This window comes from Panulirus ornatus, chromosome 6 (genome assembly GCF_036320965.1).
Source record: "Panulirus ornatus isolate Po-2019 chromosome 6, ASM3632096v1, whole genome shotgun sequence".
Lineage (NCBI taxonomy): Eukaryota > Metazoa > Arthropoda > Malacostraca > Decapoda > Palinuridae > Panulirus > Panulirus ornatus.
The window spans coordinates 9263180-9279994 of NC_092229.1; the positions used below are offsets into that span (position 1 = coordinate 9263180).

Genomic DNA, 16815 nt, shown 5'->3' on the forward strand with positions numbered 1-16815 from the left:
ATCAGGGCATGTGAAGCATCTGGGGTAAACCATGGAAAGCTGTGTAGGTATGTATATTTGCGTGTGTGGACGTGTATGTATTTACATGTGTATGGGGGTGGGTTGGGCCATTTCTTTCGTCTGTTTCCTTGCGCTACCTCGCAAACGCGGGAGACAGCGACAAAGTATGAAAAAAAAAAAAAAAAATATATATATATATATATATATATATATATATATATATATATATATACTGCTTCTAACAACTTGCCTCCCACATCATATATTCTTAATACCTTCCACAGAGCATCTCTATCAACTCTATCATATGCCTTCTCCAGTGAAAAGTTTTTATCGAGGTTGTAAGGCATGTGTACGTGTAGGAAGAGAGGAAAGTGATTGGTTCTCAGTGAATGTAGGTTTGCAGCAGGAGTGTGTGATGTCTCCATGGTTGTTTAATTTGTTTATGGATGGGGTTGTTAGGGAGGTGAATGCAAGAGTTTTGGAAAGAGGGGCAAGTATGAAGTCTGTTGTGGATGAGAGAGCTTGGGAAGTGAGTCAGTTGTTGTTCGCTGATGATACAGCGCTGGTGGCTGATTCATGTGAGAAACTGCAGAAGCTGGTGACTGAGTTTGGTAAAGTGTGTGAAAGAAGAAATTTAAGAGTAAATGTGAATAAGAGCAAGGTTATTAGGTACAGTAGGGTTGAGGGTCAAGTCAATTGGGAGGAAAGTTTGAATGGAGAAAAACTGGAGGAAGTAAAGTGTTTTAGATATCTGGGAGTGGATCTGGCAGCGGATGGAACCATGGAAGTGAAAGTGGATGATAGGGTGTGGGAGGGGGTGAAAATCCTGGGAGCCTTGAAGAATGTGTGGAAGTCGAGAACATTATCTCGGAAAGCAAAAATGGGTATGTTTGAAGGAATAGTGGTTCCAACAATTTTGTATGGTTGCGAGGTGTGGGCTATGGATAGAGTTGTGCGCAGGAGGGTGGATGTGCTGGAAATGAGATGTTTGAGGACAATGTGTGGTGTGAGGTGGTTTGATCGAGTAAGTAACGTAAGGGTAAGAGAGATGTGTGGAAATAAAAAGAGCGTGGTTGAGAGAGCAGAAGAGGGTGTTTTGAAATGGTTTGGGCACATGGAGAGAATGAGTGAGGAAAGATTGACCAAGAGGATATATGTGTCGGAGGTGGAGGGAACGAGGAGAAGTGGGAGACCAAATTGGAGGTGGAAAGATGGAGTGAAAAAGATTTTGTGTGATCGGGGCCTGAACATGCAGGAGGGTGAAAGGAGGGCAAGGAATAGAGTGAATTGGATCGATGTGGTATACTGGGGTTGACGTGATGTCAGTGGATTGAATCAGGGCATGTGAAGCGTCTGGGGTAAACCATGGAAAGCTGTGTAGGTATGTATATTTGCGTGTGTGGACGTGTATGTATATACATGTGTATGGGGGTGGGTTGGGCCATTTCTTTCGTCTGTTTCCTTGCGCTACCTCGCAAACGCGGGAGACAGCGACAACGCAAAAAAATATATATATATATATATATATATATATATATATATATATATATATATATATATATATATATATATATATATTTTTTTTTTTAAACTATTCGCCATTTCCCGCGTTAGCAAGGTAGCGTTAAGAATATATATATATATATATATATATTTTGTGTGATCGGGGCCTGAACATGCAGGAGGGTGAAAGGAGGGCAAGGAATAGAGTGAATTGGAGCGATGTGGTATACAGGGGTTGACGTGCTGTCAGTGGATTGAATCAAGGCATGTGAAGCGTCCGGGGTAAACCATGGAAAGCTGTGTAGGTATGTATATTTGTGTGTGTGTACATGTGTATGGGGGGGGGTTGGGCCATTTCTTTCGTCTGTTTCCTTGCGCTACCTCGCAATACGCGGGAGACAGCGACAAAGTATAAAAAAAAAAAAAAAAAAAAAAAAAAAAAAAAAAAAAATATATATATATTTCTTTCCGGGTTTAGGAATAAAAAAAACCTATATCCTTCCAAAACTGGATAGTTTGGTCTGGATTTAGGATGAATTTCAGGTTTTAATCCTAAAATTGTGAATTATAAACTGCACATTTCAAACAAAATGGCATTTTTATCCCTTTCCCATAACCCACACCAAACCTACATAAAGGAAGATCATGGAGATGCCTAAGTTTTGGAGGAACTAGCTAGATTGAGATGATTTATTGTACATGTTTAGTCTGAGATGAAGTTTTTTGTCTTTTCATGTAAGGTATTGTATGAAAACACATATATATTCTTTGTGTGTGGTAAGTGTTTCTATGTTACATTTAGTACTACAATTTCTTGTAGTCAATAGTGATGTGACCTTTCTCCTCTGTAAAATATATAATAAGATATTCTATGATAATCAAAGACCTTACATGTATTTAAAAGTATTTCACTGTCATCCACATTGATCTTACCATTATGCTTACATATGAAACTTACCATGAAAATCATGTATGTTATAGTAGTCAAGGGTTTTCTATTAGAGAGTTCAGATATCTTGTAGATATCTATGCCCCACTTGTCTATATCCTCTAAAATCTGAAAAAGGAAAATAAGCAACATATTAAAAGGACTTTATTTAAGAAAATAGCCACTATACCAAATTTATACTCAGATACCCTAAGAAGACTCAATATAAGGCTTGTGTCAAGTAGAGGCACTGGGGAAATAGGTTCACTGTCTATCTCAGCTTTACGGATATAAGTGACCCCTAACTAACAATTCCTACATGCAAATGGATATTGGATAAAAGGATTATTGTACAAAGGCCTCTGCACATCAGCTTGTCATCATACATTACTGTATCTACGATATACGATGCTAAAACGTTGAACACTTCAGGATATAAGGCTTGCAGTAGTGAATGGGTGACAGTGCAGAGTGAGCAGTGTTGCTGTACTCCCCATATCCATGGTGCCATCTACTCATGTGCTACTGTGACATGCTCATGATAACCACTGTCATTCTTATCTATTTTTTTTCTATTCTGGTGTCCTAGGACCAAGGGATTTATTTCATTTGTATGAATGAATATTAAACAATGGGAAAAAATATAACCAATGACACTACATCAGAATAACATGATTATCACTAGCAACTGCATTCATATTTAATGTAACCACTAGTGGTGAATGTAAGAGGCCTCTAGGCTTATGCTCCAGGGGTCCAAGTCTACCATGAAGAGGTGAGATGAGACAGAAAATTTACCTCTTCACACATTTCCTCCAGCTGCCCAAAATATAACAAATCATTAAGTCAACATTCTGTTTTTGATATTCGATATCAAATGCATTATTCATCAAAACTTATGGCTTTACTCGAAAAAAAGAAAACGTATGCACTGATCAGTTTTCTATAGCTGAACATTTCAAGCTGGCTCTCTCCCTACTTCCAACCATAATGCTTTCACAATCATTCTACCCTCATTACCTAACAGGTCAAGCTAACCCATTACACATTTTTTCTTTCCCCAATCACAACTCTTTCATGGAAGTAAATCAATTTACTTACCACTATCTTTATATGAAAAAAAACTTGTATGGGAACCATGCAGATCCCTCCCAATCTTTCAAGAATTAGAGCTGTGTAAGGTTTACTATAGTCAACAACAAGCTTCCTTTCACTTGTTCCTTAAAAATAACTTTCTAAACACCAGCACACAAGTATAGACATACATTGATACAAAATCAGTAACAAACCTAAAAATGCACAATGCCAAATACAAGGAACCAAATACATAGCAACTAAATTTACCTTGCCCAACTCCTCTTCATGGATGGTTTCAACACCATACTTGGGAAGCCTCTCGCCTGTGAATGAGTTGGCATGTAAGAGAGGCTTCTTGACCCCTTGGATGTGGGACATGGACACCTCCTTGTGTCCTGTGGTGGTAATGGTGGAGGTGGTGCTGGGTACTGCTGCCAACACCGACTGTGGTGCCTGGCTTCCCGTGAGGGAACCAGACACGGTACGTTCCTTCTTCTTGGGCCGCTCCCCATCGTCCACTCGCAGGCTTGGGATGTCCAAGTCTTGCTGCTGGTCTGTTGGGGAAGAATTTCATTGTCTGAATGAGAGATGATTTTTTAAGACATTAAATACTGGAAATCAACAATTTTTACCATCATTTAAAGCTAACTAACTATACATTTATATGATGATAACCTGCTGGGAAAGTATATCAATAATAGGAGGTTCATATTAATCGAGAATTTACTTTCTTACATTCTATCACATACTCCCACAACTCCTGTTTCAGGAGTACTGCTACTCCTTCCCTTGCTCTTGTCCTCTCACTAACCCCTGACTTTACTCCCAAGACATTCCCAAACCACTCTTCCCCTTTACCCTTGAGCTTTGTTTCACTCAGAGCCAAAACATCCAGGTTCCTTTCCTCAAACATACTACCTATCTCTCCTTTTTTCACATCTTGGTTACATCCACACACATTTAGACACCCCAGTCTGAGCCTTCGAGGAGGATGAGCACTCCCCGTGTGACACCTTCTTCTGTTTCCCATTTTAGAAAGTTAAAAACATACAAGGAGGGGAGGATTTCTGGCCCCCCGCTCCTGTCCCCTCTAGTCGCCTTCTACGACACGCGAGGAATGTGTGGGAAGTATTCTTTCACCCCTATCCCCAGGGATAATTAATATGGGTAAAACTGAAAGTTGATGGAGAGAGATGGGTGATTATTGGTGCATATGCACCTGGGCATGAGAAGAAAGATCATGCGAGGCAAGTGTTTTGGGAGCAGCTGAATGAGTGTGTTAGTGGTTTTGATGCACGAGACCGGGTTATAGTGATGGGTGATTTGAATGCAAAGGTGAGTAACGTGGCAGTTGAGGGAATAATTGGTATACATGGGGTGTTCAGTGTTGTAAATGGAAATGGTGAAGAGCTTGTAGATTTATGTGCTGAAAAAGGACTGGTGATTGGGAATACCTGGTTTAAAAAGCGAGATATACATAAGTATACGTATGTAAGTAGGAGAGATGGCCAGAGAGCATTACTGGATTATGTGTTAATTGACAGGCGCACGAAAGAGAGACTTTTGGATGTTAATGTGCTGAGAGGTGCAACTGGAGGGATGTCTGATCATTATCTTGTGGAGGCTAAGGTGAAGATTTGTATGGGTTTTCAGAAAAGAAGAGTGAATGTTGGGGTGAAGAGGGTGGTGAGAGTAAGTGAGCTTGGGAAGGAGACTTGTGTGAGGAAGTACCAGGAGAGACTGAGTACAGAATGGAAAAAGGTGAGAACTATGGAAGTAAGGGGAGTGGGGGAGGAATGGGATGTATTTAGGGAAGCAGTGATGGATTGCGCAAAAGATGCTTGTGGCATGAGAAGAGTGGGAGGTGGGTTGATTAGAAAGGGTAGTGAGTGGTGGGATGAAGAAGTAAGATTATTAGTGAAAGAGAAGAGAGAGGCATTTGGATGATTTTTGCAGGGAAAAAATGCAAATGAGCGGGAGATGTATAAAAGAAAGAGACAGGAGGTCAAGAGAAAGGTGCAAGAGGTGAAAAAGAGGGCAAATGAGAGTTGGGGTGAGAGAGTATCATTAAATTTTAGGGAGAATAAAAAGATGTTCTGGAAGGAGGTAAATAAAGTGCGTAAGACAAGGGAGCAAATGGGAACTTCAGTGAAGGGCGCAAATGGGGAGGTGATAACAAGTAGTGGTGATGCGAGGAGATGGAGTGAGTATTTTGAAGGTTTGTTGAATGTGTTTGATGATAGAGTGGCAGATATAGGGTGTTTTGGTCGAGGTGGTGTGCAAAGTGAGAGGGTTAGGGAAAATGATTGGTAAACAGAGAAGAGGTAGTGAAAGCTTTGCGGAAGATGAAAGCCGGCAAGGCAGCAGGTTTGGATGGTATTGCAGTGGAATTTATTAAAAAAGGGGGTGACTGTATTGTTGACTGGTTGGTAAGGTTATTTAATGTATGTATGACTCATGGTGAGGTGCCTGAGGATTGGCGGAATGTGTGCATAGTGCCACCGTACAAGGGCAAAGGGGATAAGAGTGAGTGCTCAAATTACAGAGGTATAAGTTTGTTGAGTATTCCTGGTAAATTGTATGGGAGGGTATTGATTGAGATGGTGAAGGCATGTACAGAGCATCAGATTAGGGAAGAGCAGTGTGGTTTCAGAAGTGGTAGAGGATGTGTGGATCAGGTGTTTGCTTTGAAGAATGTATGTGAGAAATACTTAGAAAAGCAAATGGATTTGTATGTAGCATTTATGGATCTGGAGAAGGCATATGATAGAGTTGATAGAGATGCTCTGTGGAAGGTGTTAAGAATATATGGTGTGGGAGGCAAGTTGTTAGAAGCGGTGAAAGGTTTTTATCGAGGATGTAAGGCATGTGTACATGTAGGAAGAGAGGAAAGTGATTGGTTCTCAGTGAATATAGGTTTGCGGCAGGGGTGTGTGATGTCTCCATGGTTGTTTAATTTGTTTATGGATGGGGTTGTTAGGGAGGTGAATGCAAGAGTTTTGGAAAGAGGGGCAAGTATGAAGTCTGTTGTGGATGAGAGAGCTTGGGAAGTGAGTCAGTTGTTGTTCGCTGATGATACAGCGCTGGTGGCTGATTCATGTGAGAAACTGCAGAAGCTGGTGACTGAGTTTGGTAAAGTGTGTGAAAGAAGAAAGTTAAGAGTAAATGTGAATAAGAGCAAGGTTATTAGGAACAGTAGGGTTGGGGGTCAAGTCAACTGGGAGGTAAGTTTGAATTGAGAAAAACTGGAGGAAGTAAAGTGTTTTAGATATCTGGGAGTGGATCTGGCAGTGGATGGAACCATGGAAGCGGAAGTGGATCATAGGGTGGGGGAGGGGGCGAAAATTCTGGGAGCCTTGAAGAATGTGTGGAAGTCGAGAACATTATCTCAGAAAGCAAAAATGGGTATGTTTGAAGGAATAGTGGTTCCAACAATGTTGTATGGTTGCAAGGCGTGGGCTATGGATAAAGTTGTGCGCAGGAGGATGGATGTGCTGGAAATGAGATGTTTGAGGACAATGTGTGGTGTGAGGTGGTTTGATCGAGTAAGTAACGTAAGGGTGAGAGAGATGTGTGGAAATAAAAAGAGCGTGGTTGAGAGAGCATAAGAGGGTGTTTTGAAATGGTTTGGGCACATGGAGAGAATGAGTGAGGAAAGATTGACCAAGAGGATATATGTGTCGGAGGTGGAGGGAACGAGGAGAAGTGGGAGACCAAATTGGAGGTGGAAAGATGGAGTGAAAAAGATTTTGTGTGATCGGGGCCTGAACATGCAGGAGGGTGAAAGGAGGGCAAGGAATAGAGTGAATTGGATCGATGTGGTATACCGGGGTTGACGTGCTATCAGTGGGTTGAATCAGGGCATGTGAAGCGTCTGGGGTAAACCATGGAAAGCTGTGTAGGTATGTATATTTGCGTGTGTGGACGTATGTATATACATGTGTATGGGGGTGGGTTGGGCCATTTCTTTCGTCTGTTTCCTTGCGCTACCTCGCAAACGCGGGAGACAGCGGCAAAAAAAAGAAAAAAAAAAAGGAGGTTCATTAATTGCATACTGCACAATTCTAATTTTTCAGATATAGATTATCTATAATCAGTACAGCAGCAAAATTTAACATAATATACTATGACTACAGTTAAAGGCTACAATTACAAATTACGAAATACCATATTGATAGCCAGATAAAATCAAAATCGGTATGAACAGCATACCATGTCACAAAAAGCAACAGCAATAAGGGACTAGCACAATGTCTGCAAACTCTGGTCCATTTCAGACAGGTGAGTATAATGTCAAACCCAAAAACCAGTGTATCTCCTTCAGAAGTACTTTTTCTATTTATCTATTATCATTTACTGTGCCTTGAGTGGAACAGATGCATACAGTCACTCAGTTCACTTGTCACCCTTAAATCATTTCCAGTATGCAAGTGAAAAGACTTCTATCCTAATATAAGTGATTCTTATTTTCCACATCAAGCTGTTATGATGTGTGAGATCTGAATCTCAAGTCCACCAACAAAATTATTCTATTACACCTACTCACAAATGACTCCTCTGGTATCATCTAAAGTACCTTGAACCTTTACCAGTTGTCTCTCTTTTCCTTTAAAACTCATCCTTTTACCTTTATTGATAATACTACAGTATAAGATCTTGACATATCATCCTGTCATCCGTTGTACATTCTACATGACCATACCATCTCAAAAGTAAGTTAACCATGGATCTTTTTCATGACTTTTTTTTTTACTTAACATAATCTCCACTCTCTTCTCAATTCTCCTAAATCCAACAAAATTACTAAAGTTATCCATGTCTAATTCTCTTTACTTTTACTTACCCCGCATTTACAAACAAGGGTTTCACTCTGAAATGTGAACTGGGATATGTACCCCAACATGCACACTTCTTGCGCACACTGCATTTAATTTTTCCCATCTTAAGAGCATTCAGTGCACCTGCAATTTTTCTCCCTTCCAAGGAATTTGAGAGAGAATAACAAACTATTCTAGATGGAGGTAAACAAGTGCAGAGGGGAAATTGTATTAAAAGTATATATGTACTACTGTAGACCAGTCAGGGAGACTGCTTATGACAAATGTGTAGAATGATACTAAAAGGTACAGGTGCCCTCTCGTTTCACATATTAAATGGATTTCTGAAAAGTGTTACATATGTATAACTGCTTTACATGAAGCCAAGTATACCTAAGACTTAATGCTATAATGTAGAATGGTATGAATATGTTCCAGAGAAACATTTCCGGACACTTTTCACACATATGCAGTTCTGTGTTATGTTGGCTATATATATAATAAAGATTATCATTAATCATAATACAGTACTGCACAGTTATGGAAATTTTGTGCAGTTGTACAACAATTTCAAGAGTTCCAGTAAAATAATTTGCACTGGAAAATCAGGCATAATGTTCATTAAACACTGAGGGTGTAATGAATGAAAACAAACTTTGTGTGAACTAACATAATTTGAATGATTTTTGAATATGAGTTTGGGGAACATAGAATGTATCCCAATTAGTACTGTGTCAAAACAGGTCTGAAAGGAGAGAGATGAAATATCCTAATGCTATCCAGTAGTGGGATTTCTTAGGAAGTAGTTCATCTATTATTTAGAAATATCCTAATGCCATCCAGTAGTGGGATTTCTTAGTAAGTAGTTCATCTATTACTTATTAATCTTGTTAATCATGTAAAATGAAGTGTCTTCTGTACTGATCACTTAGGGGGAAAACTGAGTGTGCCGTTGTTTAGAATTTTTATCTTGATGGGGATTGAAAGATGCCATTTTGGGTTTTTACCTGTAAGGGGATAAACTGGAAAGTGGATTTTTCAGTGAACCATGTCATGCATATGCAGAGATTACTGTACAAACAAGTCATTTAACCACTGAAAATTGTTAATAAGAGTACATCATGAGCTTATTATTATAATTATCTTTGCTGTTTCCTACATTAGTGTGGTAGTACTAGGAAAGATGAAGAGAGAGCCATTCACTCATATACACACATGTACATAATCATACTTGCTTGCCCTCATCTATTCCCGGTGCCACTCTGCCACAGAGGAAACAGCATTGCTGCCCCCTTCATCAGTGAGGTAGAGCCAGGAAACAGATGAAAAATGGCCACATCCATTCACACTCATTCTCTAGCTGTCACGTGTAATGCCCGAAACTGCAACTCCGTATCAACATCCAACCCCCACAGACGTTTCCACATGCCCAGGTTCAATCAATTGACAGCACACTGACCCCAGTATAGCACACTACGTGCTACTTATTATCTGGTACCGGAAAAATATGTCATTTCCTTCTCTTACCCTGTCTCTCGAGTTACTGCACTACATGCATTTACAGAAATTCTCATGTTAAAGTCTTGTATTTGCAACATTCTTAGCTGCTAATGGAAACATTTCACCTTTCAACCTGGGATCCCATCTACCTATACATCCTCCACACATTTCATCACAGCATCTTCCTAAAATTTTCTTCCTATCTATTAATTTCCCCAAAAGTATCTTTCATCCATTCTCCATCAATTCAAGCCACATATTAAACTATTGCAATCATTCTGAAACCAATAATACAAGAAAGCTACAACTATGAGTCTTAAGCTGACATGTTTTCAATAAAACACGTTTAGAAAACACACACCATTCATTTACATTTCCACACCTCTTACTTTTACTATCTATTTCTCGGAGATTCTACTCCCCCATATGGACCTGCATGTACTGTGAAAAAAAGTTCCTGGTATGCTATTCTCGTTCGAAGCCACATGTATCTTTTGTGGGTATGAATTTGTAGAACTGGGGGTGTTGGCCTAAATTTGTGTTCATTTGAGCACAATCTTGATGTTAGGGGATTATTATGCCTAGAGTCAATACTGTAAAGACAAAGGCTTTCCATATATAATCATCTTACATAAAACAAGTACCTAATGAAATAAGTTGTTTGGCATAATGTACCTTACAAAAGTATGAATAACAGATTTTTGGTCTGTGCTGTAATTTACATGGACTTCCTTCAGGTATCCAAAATTGTAGATAAATATAAAGATTTTACTGTACATTAGTCTTTTGCTCATGCTTGTCTCTGCTGTTACAGAACTACAGAAATGCTTTGTTGAAACTAGTGCTCTTTGAAAATAAACAGTCTATGGGGAGTGCGAGAACTTAAGCTTTTTAAATATGAAACACTAAATATCCAAACCAGAAGGTTTAGCACAACAGATGATTAAAACATCCACGTCCCTGCCTGCTTCACTTTCTGACAAGTAATACAAACTATTCCTAATAGTCCTGGAGTGTGTTTAAGTAAATCCAACCTAAGTCTGGAGTGTCCTGTATCTTGCTGGAAACTCCCAAGAAAACAACTTTAAGTTTCCAGCATCACCGGTGACTCCCTCAGATCAGACTTTCATCCCTTATTCTGTCACACTGGTAATTTAGGACTGGAAAAGCAGAGTGCCTATGACTGCAAAAAATATTTTCTTTTGCAATATAGAAATTCAATTTTTTCCCTCGCATGCAATGGCACATGAAAGACATAACAGGCACTAAATAAGCTTGGATGATGAGATAATGCAGTTATGGGTAATATGACTACAAGTGATTACATCAGCAAGGTCAAGATTTTGCAAAGTCTGGTTACTATATAGAAAAAAAGGACGTCCTCGAGCTTGTCGATGTTCATGAAACCCAAATGGTAAATATGATTATTACTGATCAAGTGAGAGCTCTTACCTTTCCTTTATAATGTTCTCCTGTTGCAGCGAGTAGTAGTCTATACATAACTTAAGTCTTGGTCCCACCAAATACATATTACTTTGCTACCACCGTGGGTATCACCAGGTCTGCCCCTAAATCCTCTTCCTATCAATACTGGGGAAAGTGATCCCTCACCCGGAATGAAAACTCAAACATTTTTTTTTCTTTCAGTGAACTAGGAGTCAATGCCTTTCTTAACCCTATAAAGAGGCATACATCCTTTCCTCCTCTCTAATTCTAAGGGACAAACTCCCGCTTCCCTAGAGCCAATGAAACATCCCATTCTATCCTACAGTAACACCCCAACCCAGTCAGTCACCCTAGTCGAAGACCAACCCTGTCACTGTAGGTGAAGACCATATTTCTCTTGACACCGTTTCTCTTTCATCCTTTAAACATAACATACATATTTCCCTTTTCCTCCCATGAACGGGCCTCAGCGACCACAGTTAAGGCAACTGTCAAAGACCTGTCGAGACCACAGCTATGAATAGCCATCAACACTGGCCAGGGCCATGTCCCCAGCGGCGCCGACACCTGCCAGGAACGCAGCCGCCACAACATCCAACAGAATTTTCTCCATAAACTCAAAAGACCAGATCTACTGTAGTCCCTCCCTGCGATGAACACATTTTTTTTTTTTTTGGTACACTCTACATGAGCAATAAACATATTATAATTATCAGTGAGTGAGGAACCCACCTTACGTGGAACCTTTCACGTTCCACAACCATAAATGGCTCTTAAGTTGAAAATTGTATGGAAGCTAATCAAAACGCCTTCCAAGGTCAATACAAAACTGATTTGTTGAGTTTTCAACTATGGCAATAATGTTATAAATGAATCCGAAGAACACGGACTAAGGCAGATCAACCACCTAAATGAAGGCGATCACGGACAACTCATTTGTGGTAACAATACGGGGAAACGCAAATATGTGTTTGCCGTCTTGATCGTAATTGCTTTATATATATATATACGACGCTGCAAAAACGGTTTGAGTAAGTTCAGGATTCATTCTTTCATCTGTTCACCCTAACCTTGCCAAACTGTGATGTATATCAGTGGGGGTACAAGATTTTAACAGATGGACGACAGTGAGACTCAAGCTCAATATTGTAGGGAAGCTACCATTAAAGTTATTCCCAAACAAAATACCTTACAAATTCACCTTAATGTGAAAATGATTTCGAAGACTTTCAAGGCAGTGATATCTACATGAAAAACCAGTTATCAATTATTCACGGTTGCTCTACCGGTCAAGATAACAAACATAACATTCACCTCATATAATAATGAGTCTGTTTATACTTAGCCACCTCATATAACTTCCAATAAGCTTACTAATAAAGCAGTACCTTCCCTGTCTTAATATCGAGTTTATTAGAGATAGCAAACACAAAAAAATGAAAAGGTTCTGTGAGGCAAACACGCATGAGCTGAACGTCAAAGCAGATTAGGTTACCATTGGTGCCGCGCGTGACGTTATTGAATGCGAGCCCTCTGACTGGGTGCCCAACGTGACGTCTTCAAAATCGGGCCCCGTGATTGGTGGAACTGAGGACGTCATCCACTCGCTGCCTCCTGGTTGGTTGCCAGAGAAGGTGTGTGTGTGTGTGTCTGTGTGTGTGTGTGTCTCTCTCCCACATCGATATCTCCAGCGAGCAGTCACTCTGGGTAACATCACGCTAATTCTAAACACTTGAAACTCAACCAATACACAAGTCCTGGTTGGAGTAACCAGAGCACAGGCAGCAATTGAAGATGTGTTACTCCATTACAACAGGCAAGATGTCCTCAGGCGGCGGCTTGGCGCAGGTCAGGAGATAAAATAGTTTTACACCCCCCTTGGAAGCGACCCCATGCTATGACGTCACAATTTCCAGTGGTGCACGTTAGGTAATTTTTACATTTGACAAATAATGTATGAAAATAGACATTTAACCGCGCTTTTGTCCGACAGAATAACAAATAACAGCTTCGTAACGACAATGGCTGGATATAAACGTCAGGATGTAATTATGACGAGGGGAGTTAATTAATATAAATGAAACGGGGACGGGAGGCACTTCTTCCAGCCGAATTAGTGTTCACTTTAACATCGAAATAGTCGGCATGGAAACATCATGGTGGGCTGGAAGGGCGGGACTGGGGTGAAAGCAATTCTGAACTGGATTAAGTTTCTGACGGGCCAAAATTCTTAAGAGACGGGCGAAATGGATTTCAACATCCATATCAGATGCAAGAGTCACTCGTACTTTGCAATATATACATATATATATATATATATATATATATATATATATATATATATATATATATATATATATATATGAAGGCAGCAAGTATATGTACGTCTGTATATATATGTATATATCCCTGGGGTTAGGGGTGAAAGAATACTTCCCACGTATTCCCTGCGTGTCGTAGAAAGCGACTAAAAGGGGAGGGAGCGAGGGGCTGGAAATCCTCTCCTTTCGTTTTTTTTTTTTTTTATTATTTTCCAAAAGAAGGAACAGAGTAGGGGGCCACGTGAGGATATTCCCTCAAAGGCCCAGTCCTCTGTTCTTAACGCTACCTCGCTAACGCGGGAAATGGCGAATAGTTTGAAAGAAAAAGAAAGAAGAAATGTGTATGTATATGTATGTATACGTTGAAAAGTATATAGGTGTGTATATGTGCGTGTGGGGCCATTATGTATATACATGTGTAAGTTGGTGGGTTGGGTCATTCTTCCGTTCGTTTCCTTGCGCTACCTCGGTAACGCGAGAGACGACGATAATAATAATATATGAAATCCCTTACACAAATCCCAAATATCCCTTTTTTGGGGGGCTCCAGCAACCTCGGGGCTGAACCCTAATTAGGAGCTGGGAAATGGGAGCGAGAAATTCCACAATGGGACTCTTTCCTTCTTCCTCCCTCCTGACGACGGTACAGGCTCATTCGGGCAGTCCGGTAGCGCAAATACACACACACACACACACACACACACACACACACACACACATATATATATATATATATATATATATATATATATATATATATATATATATATATATATTATTTCAGTCGCTACACGAACGTCGGGTTAAGAAAACATTTGATCATGGTCGCGTCACACACTTCCACAGTATGACAGCAGATCACACTTGGAGGAAGACGTACCGAAGTCACTTCGAGTCACAACTTACAGCCTTGTCATACTGTCACACTCATGATGGCTGGTGCTCCAAGCCGCTGAGTCATATGGTACGGCAGTGTGTGTGTGTGTGTGTGTGTGTGTGTGTGTGTGTTGCTCTACGAAAGGCCACAAATACGGGAAAACATCTTAAATTCATATTAGACCTAACGTTTGAAAGAAAAAACACAACTTATATATTCATTTCTTTTTTTTTTTAAATAAGGGAAAGTATCATCAAAGGTTTTCGAACTTATTAGACCTAACGTTTGGACGAAAAAACACAACTTATGTATTCATCTCTTTTTTAAATAAGAGAAAGTATCATCAAAGGTTTTCAGACTGAGAGGAAATTGATTGAGGTAAAGTTGGCTTCATTTCTACAATCGTCCGGGTTTCCTATACACCCCGAACCCCACCACCCCTGAAATCAGGACTCGCCGACCCCATCATTCTTAAGCCAGCTCTTCATAATCTACCTCCTGAGGTAGAATACTCTAGAAGTCCTGGTAAAAGGTAGATTATTATTATTTTTTTTTTGTATGGAGTAGTAAAAGGGTAGTTGTGGGATGTATATTTTGAGGAGGATAGGACGAGAGGAGGAGGTGAAGGTGCCGGCGCCGGGCGGGTGTTTTGGCGCCGGGCCAGGGTAGATCCCCCCCCCCCCCCACCCCAGACACCCTTAGGGTCGAGGAGGACAACTCCTCACCCCCCAAAACCTTCCCGCCCTACATCACAACCCACCTCCGTCTACCAACCCGAAAGCCATTCCACCTCAATATTGTCATGTATCGTAATGCAAACGTTTTCCCCTACTGTGTTCCCACCGGATATCATTTCGTCTCTTTTCCTTTTTGTCCATTTTTTCGACAGTGGAAGCAGCATCAACATCATCATCTCGGTTCGTGAGCCAAAGTGGGCAAGCGGTGCTATACCTGCCCACCTCACACACGGGGTCGATTTCCCCCGCCTCTCCAAGTCACAGGGGGGGGGGGGGGGTCACTCCTCCACCTCCCACTGTATTTGAGGGGGAAACTTCTATAGATTCTTACATTTTCTTTTACCATTCCTTTGTCACATCATTTCTCCACACGTGTCCATACATTTCTATCTCGTGTAAGGAAGAAGTCTGATCCCTTCTTGCCTGCTCTATGAGTCTCTTCTATCCTTCTTCGAGTCTCCTGCCTCGTCCACGGGTTAGGGGGCCAAAGTGATATAGTGATGTTAATGGATGCTTCAGCGTTCAGTGTGTGCGGGGGACGGTGAATGCACACAGCATACATCAAGTTAACAAGATGTATGACAAAAGAAAATGCTCAAGAAGATACGTTCCCACAAGTTTGAAACTCACTCCCCGTACAGTACAAACAGGTATTGACACACACACACACACACACACACTTGAAGGTACTACATCATTTGCATATCAAGATATGGAGGTGGTGGAGGTAACGTTTGTAGCTGTGGTGGTGCAGGCGGTAACGTTTGTGGCTGGTGGTGGTGGTGGAGGTAACGTTTGTGGTTGTGGTGGTGCTGGCGGTAACGTTTATAGCTTTGGCGATGGTAGAGGCAATGTCTGGCTGTGGTTGTGGTAGAGGAGGTGACGTTTGTAGCTGTGGTGGTGCTGGCGGTAACGTTTGTAGCTGTGGTTGTGGTAGAGGAAGTGATGTTTATAGCTGTGGTGGTGGTATAGGTAACGTTTGTAGCTGTGGTGGTGCTGGCGGTAACGTTTGTAGCTGTGGTGGTGCTGGCGGTATAGGTAACGTTTGTAGCTGTGGTGGTGGTGGTATAGGTAACGTTTGTAGCTGTGGTGATGCTGGCAGTAACGTCTGCAGTGGTAACATGGGTGTAGAGTGTACCAGGAGTACTAATCGCAGTGGGCAGTGTTGTTGCTGGTAGTAACAGTGGTTGTCACAAGTGGTGTCATGGAGGAAGATGGACTGGAAAAGTTGTGGTAATACCACATGGGTTGTAACAGTGGTAAGTTGTGCTAGTGGTGGTGTTTGTTGTGGAGGTGAGAACAGCGGTGGTTGTGGCTGTTAAGTTCGCCAGGTCTCTCTTAATCTCTGACCACTGTCAAACCATTCTCCGGCAACAGTGGTACTTTACCCAGTGGTAAAAGCACTATTAAGTGGCAGTTACGACAGTGGCGGGTGATACAATCTAGCCGTGGACGGCTTATGAAAGACACCACCCACTGGTAAAAAGGTAAATAGAAAACTCAAAATGTAAATGTAAGTGTAAATGTAAATCATGACTTTGGCGCTTGGGCTACACTCTACCTTTGGACCTGTGTCAAGGACTCATTAAATTAAGCTGGCGATCAC

At 41.0% G+C, this 16815-nt stretch overlaps 1 protein-coding gene across 6 annotated transcripts in view; it reads right to left on the minus strand.

Annotated features, from left to right (window-relative positions):
* Positions 1–16815, minus strand: part of dnc (phosphodiesterase dunce) — a 1419595-nt gene that overhangs the window by 18396 nt on the left and 1384384 nt on the right. For all 6 annotated transcript variants that reach the window (XM_071662490.1, XM_071662489.1, XM_071662491.1 and 3 more), the window contains 2 exons: positions 3779–4065; positions 2465–2563 (listed from right to left, as the gene is read on the minus strand). In XM_071662490.1, the coding sequence (XP_071518591.1) occupies positions 2465–2563; positions 3779–4065 (386 nt within the window). The remainder of the gene's footprint in view (positions 1–2464; positions 2564–3778; positions 4066–16815) is intronic.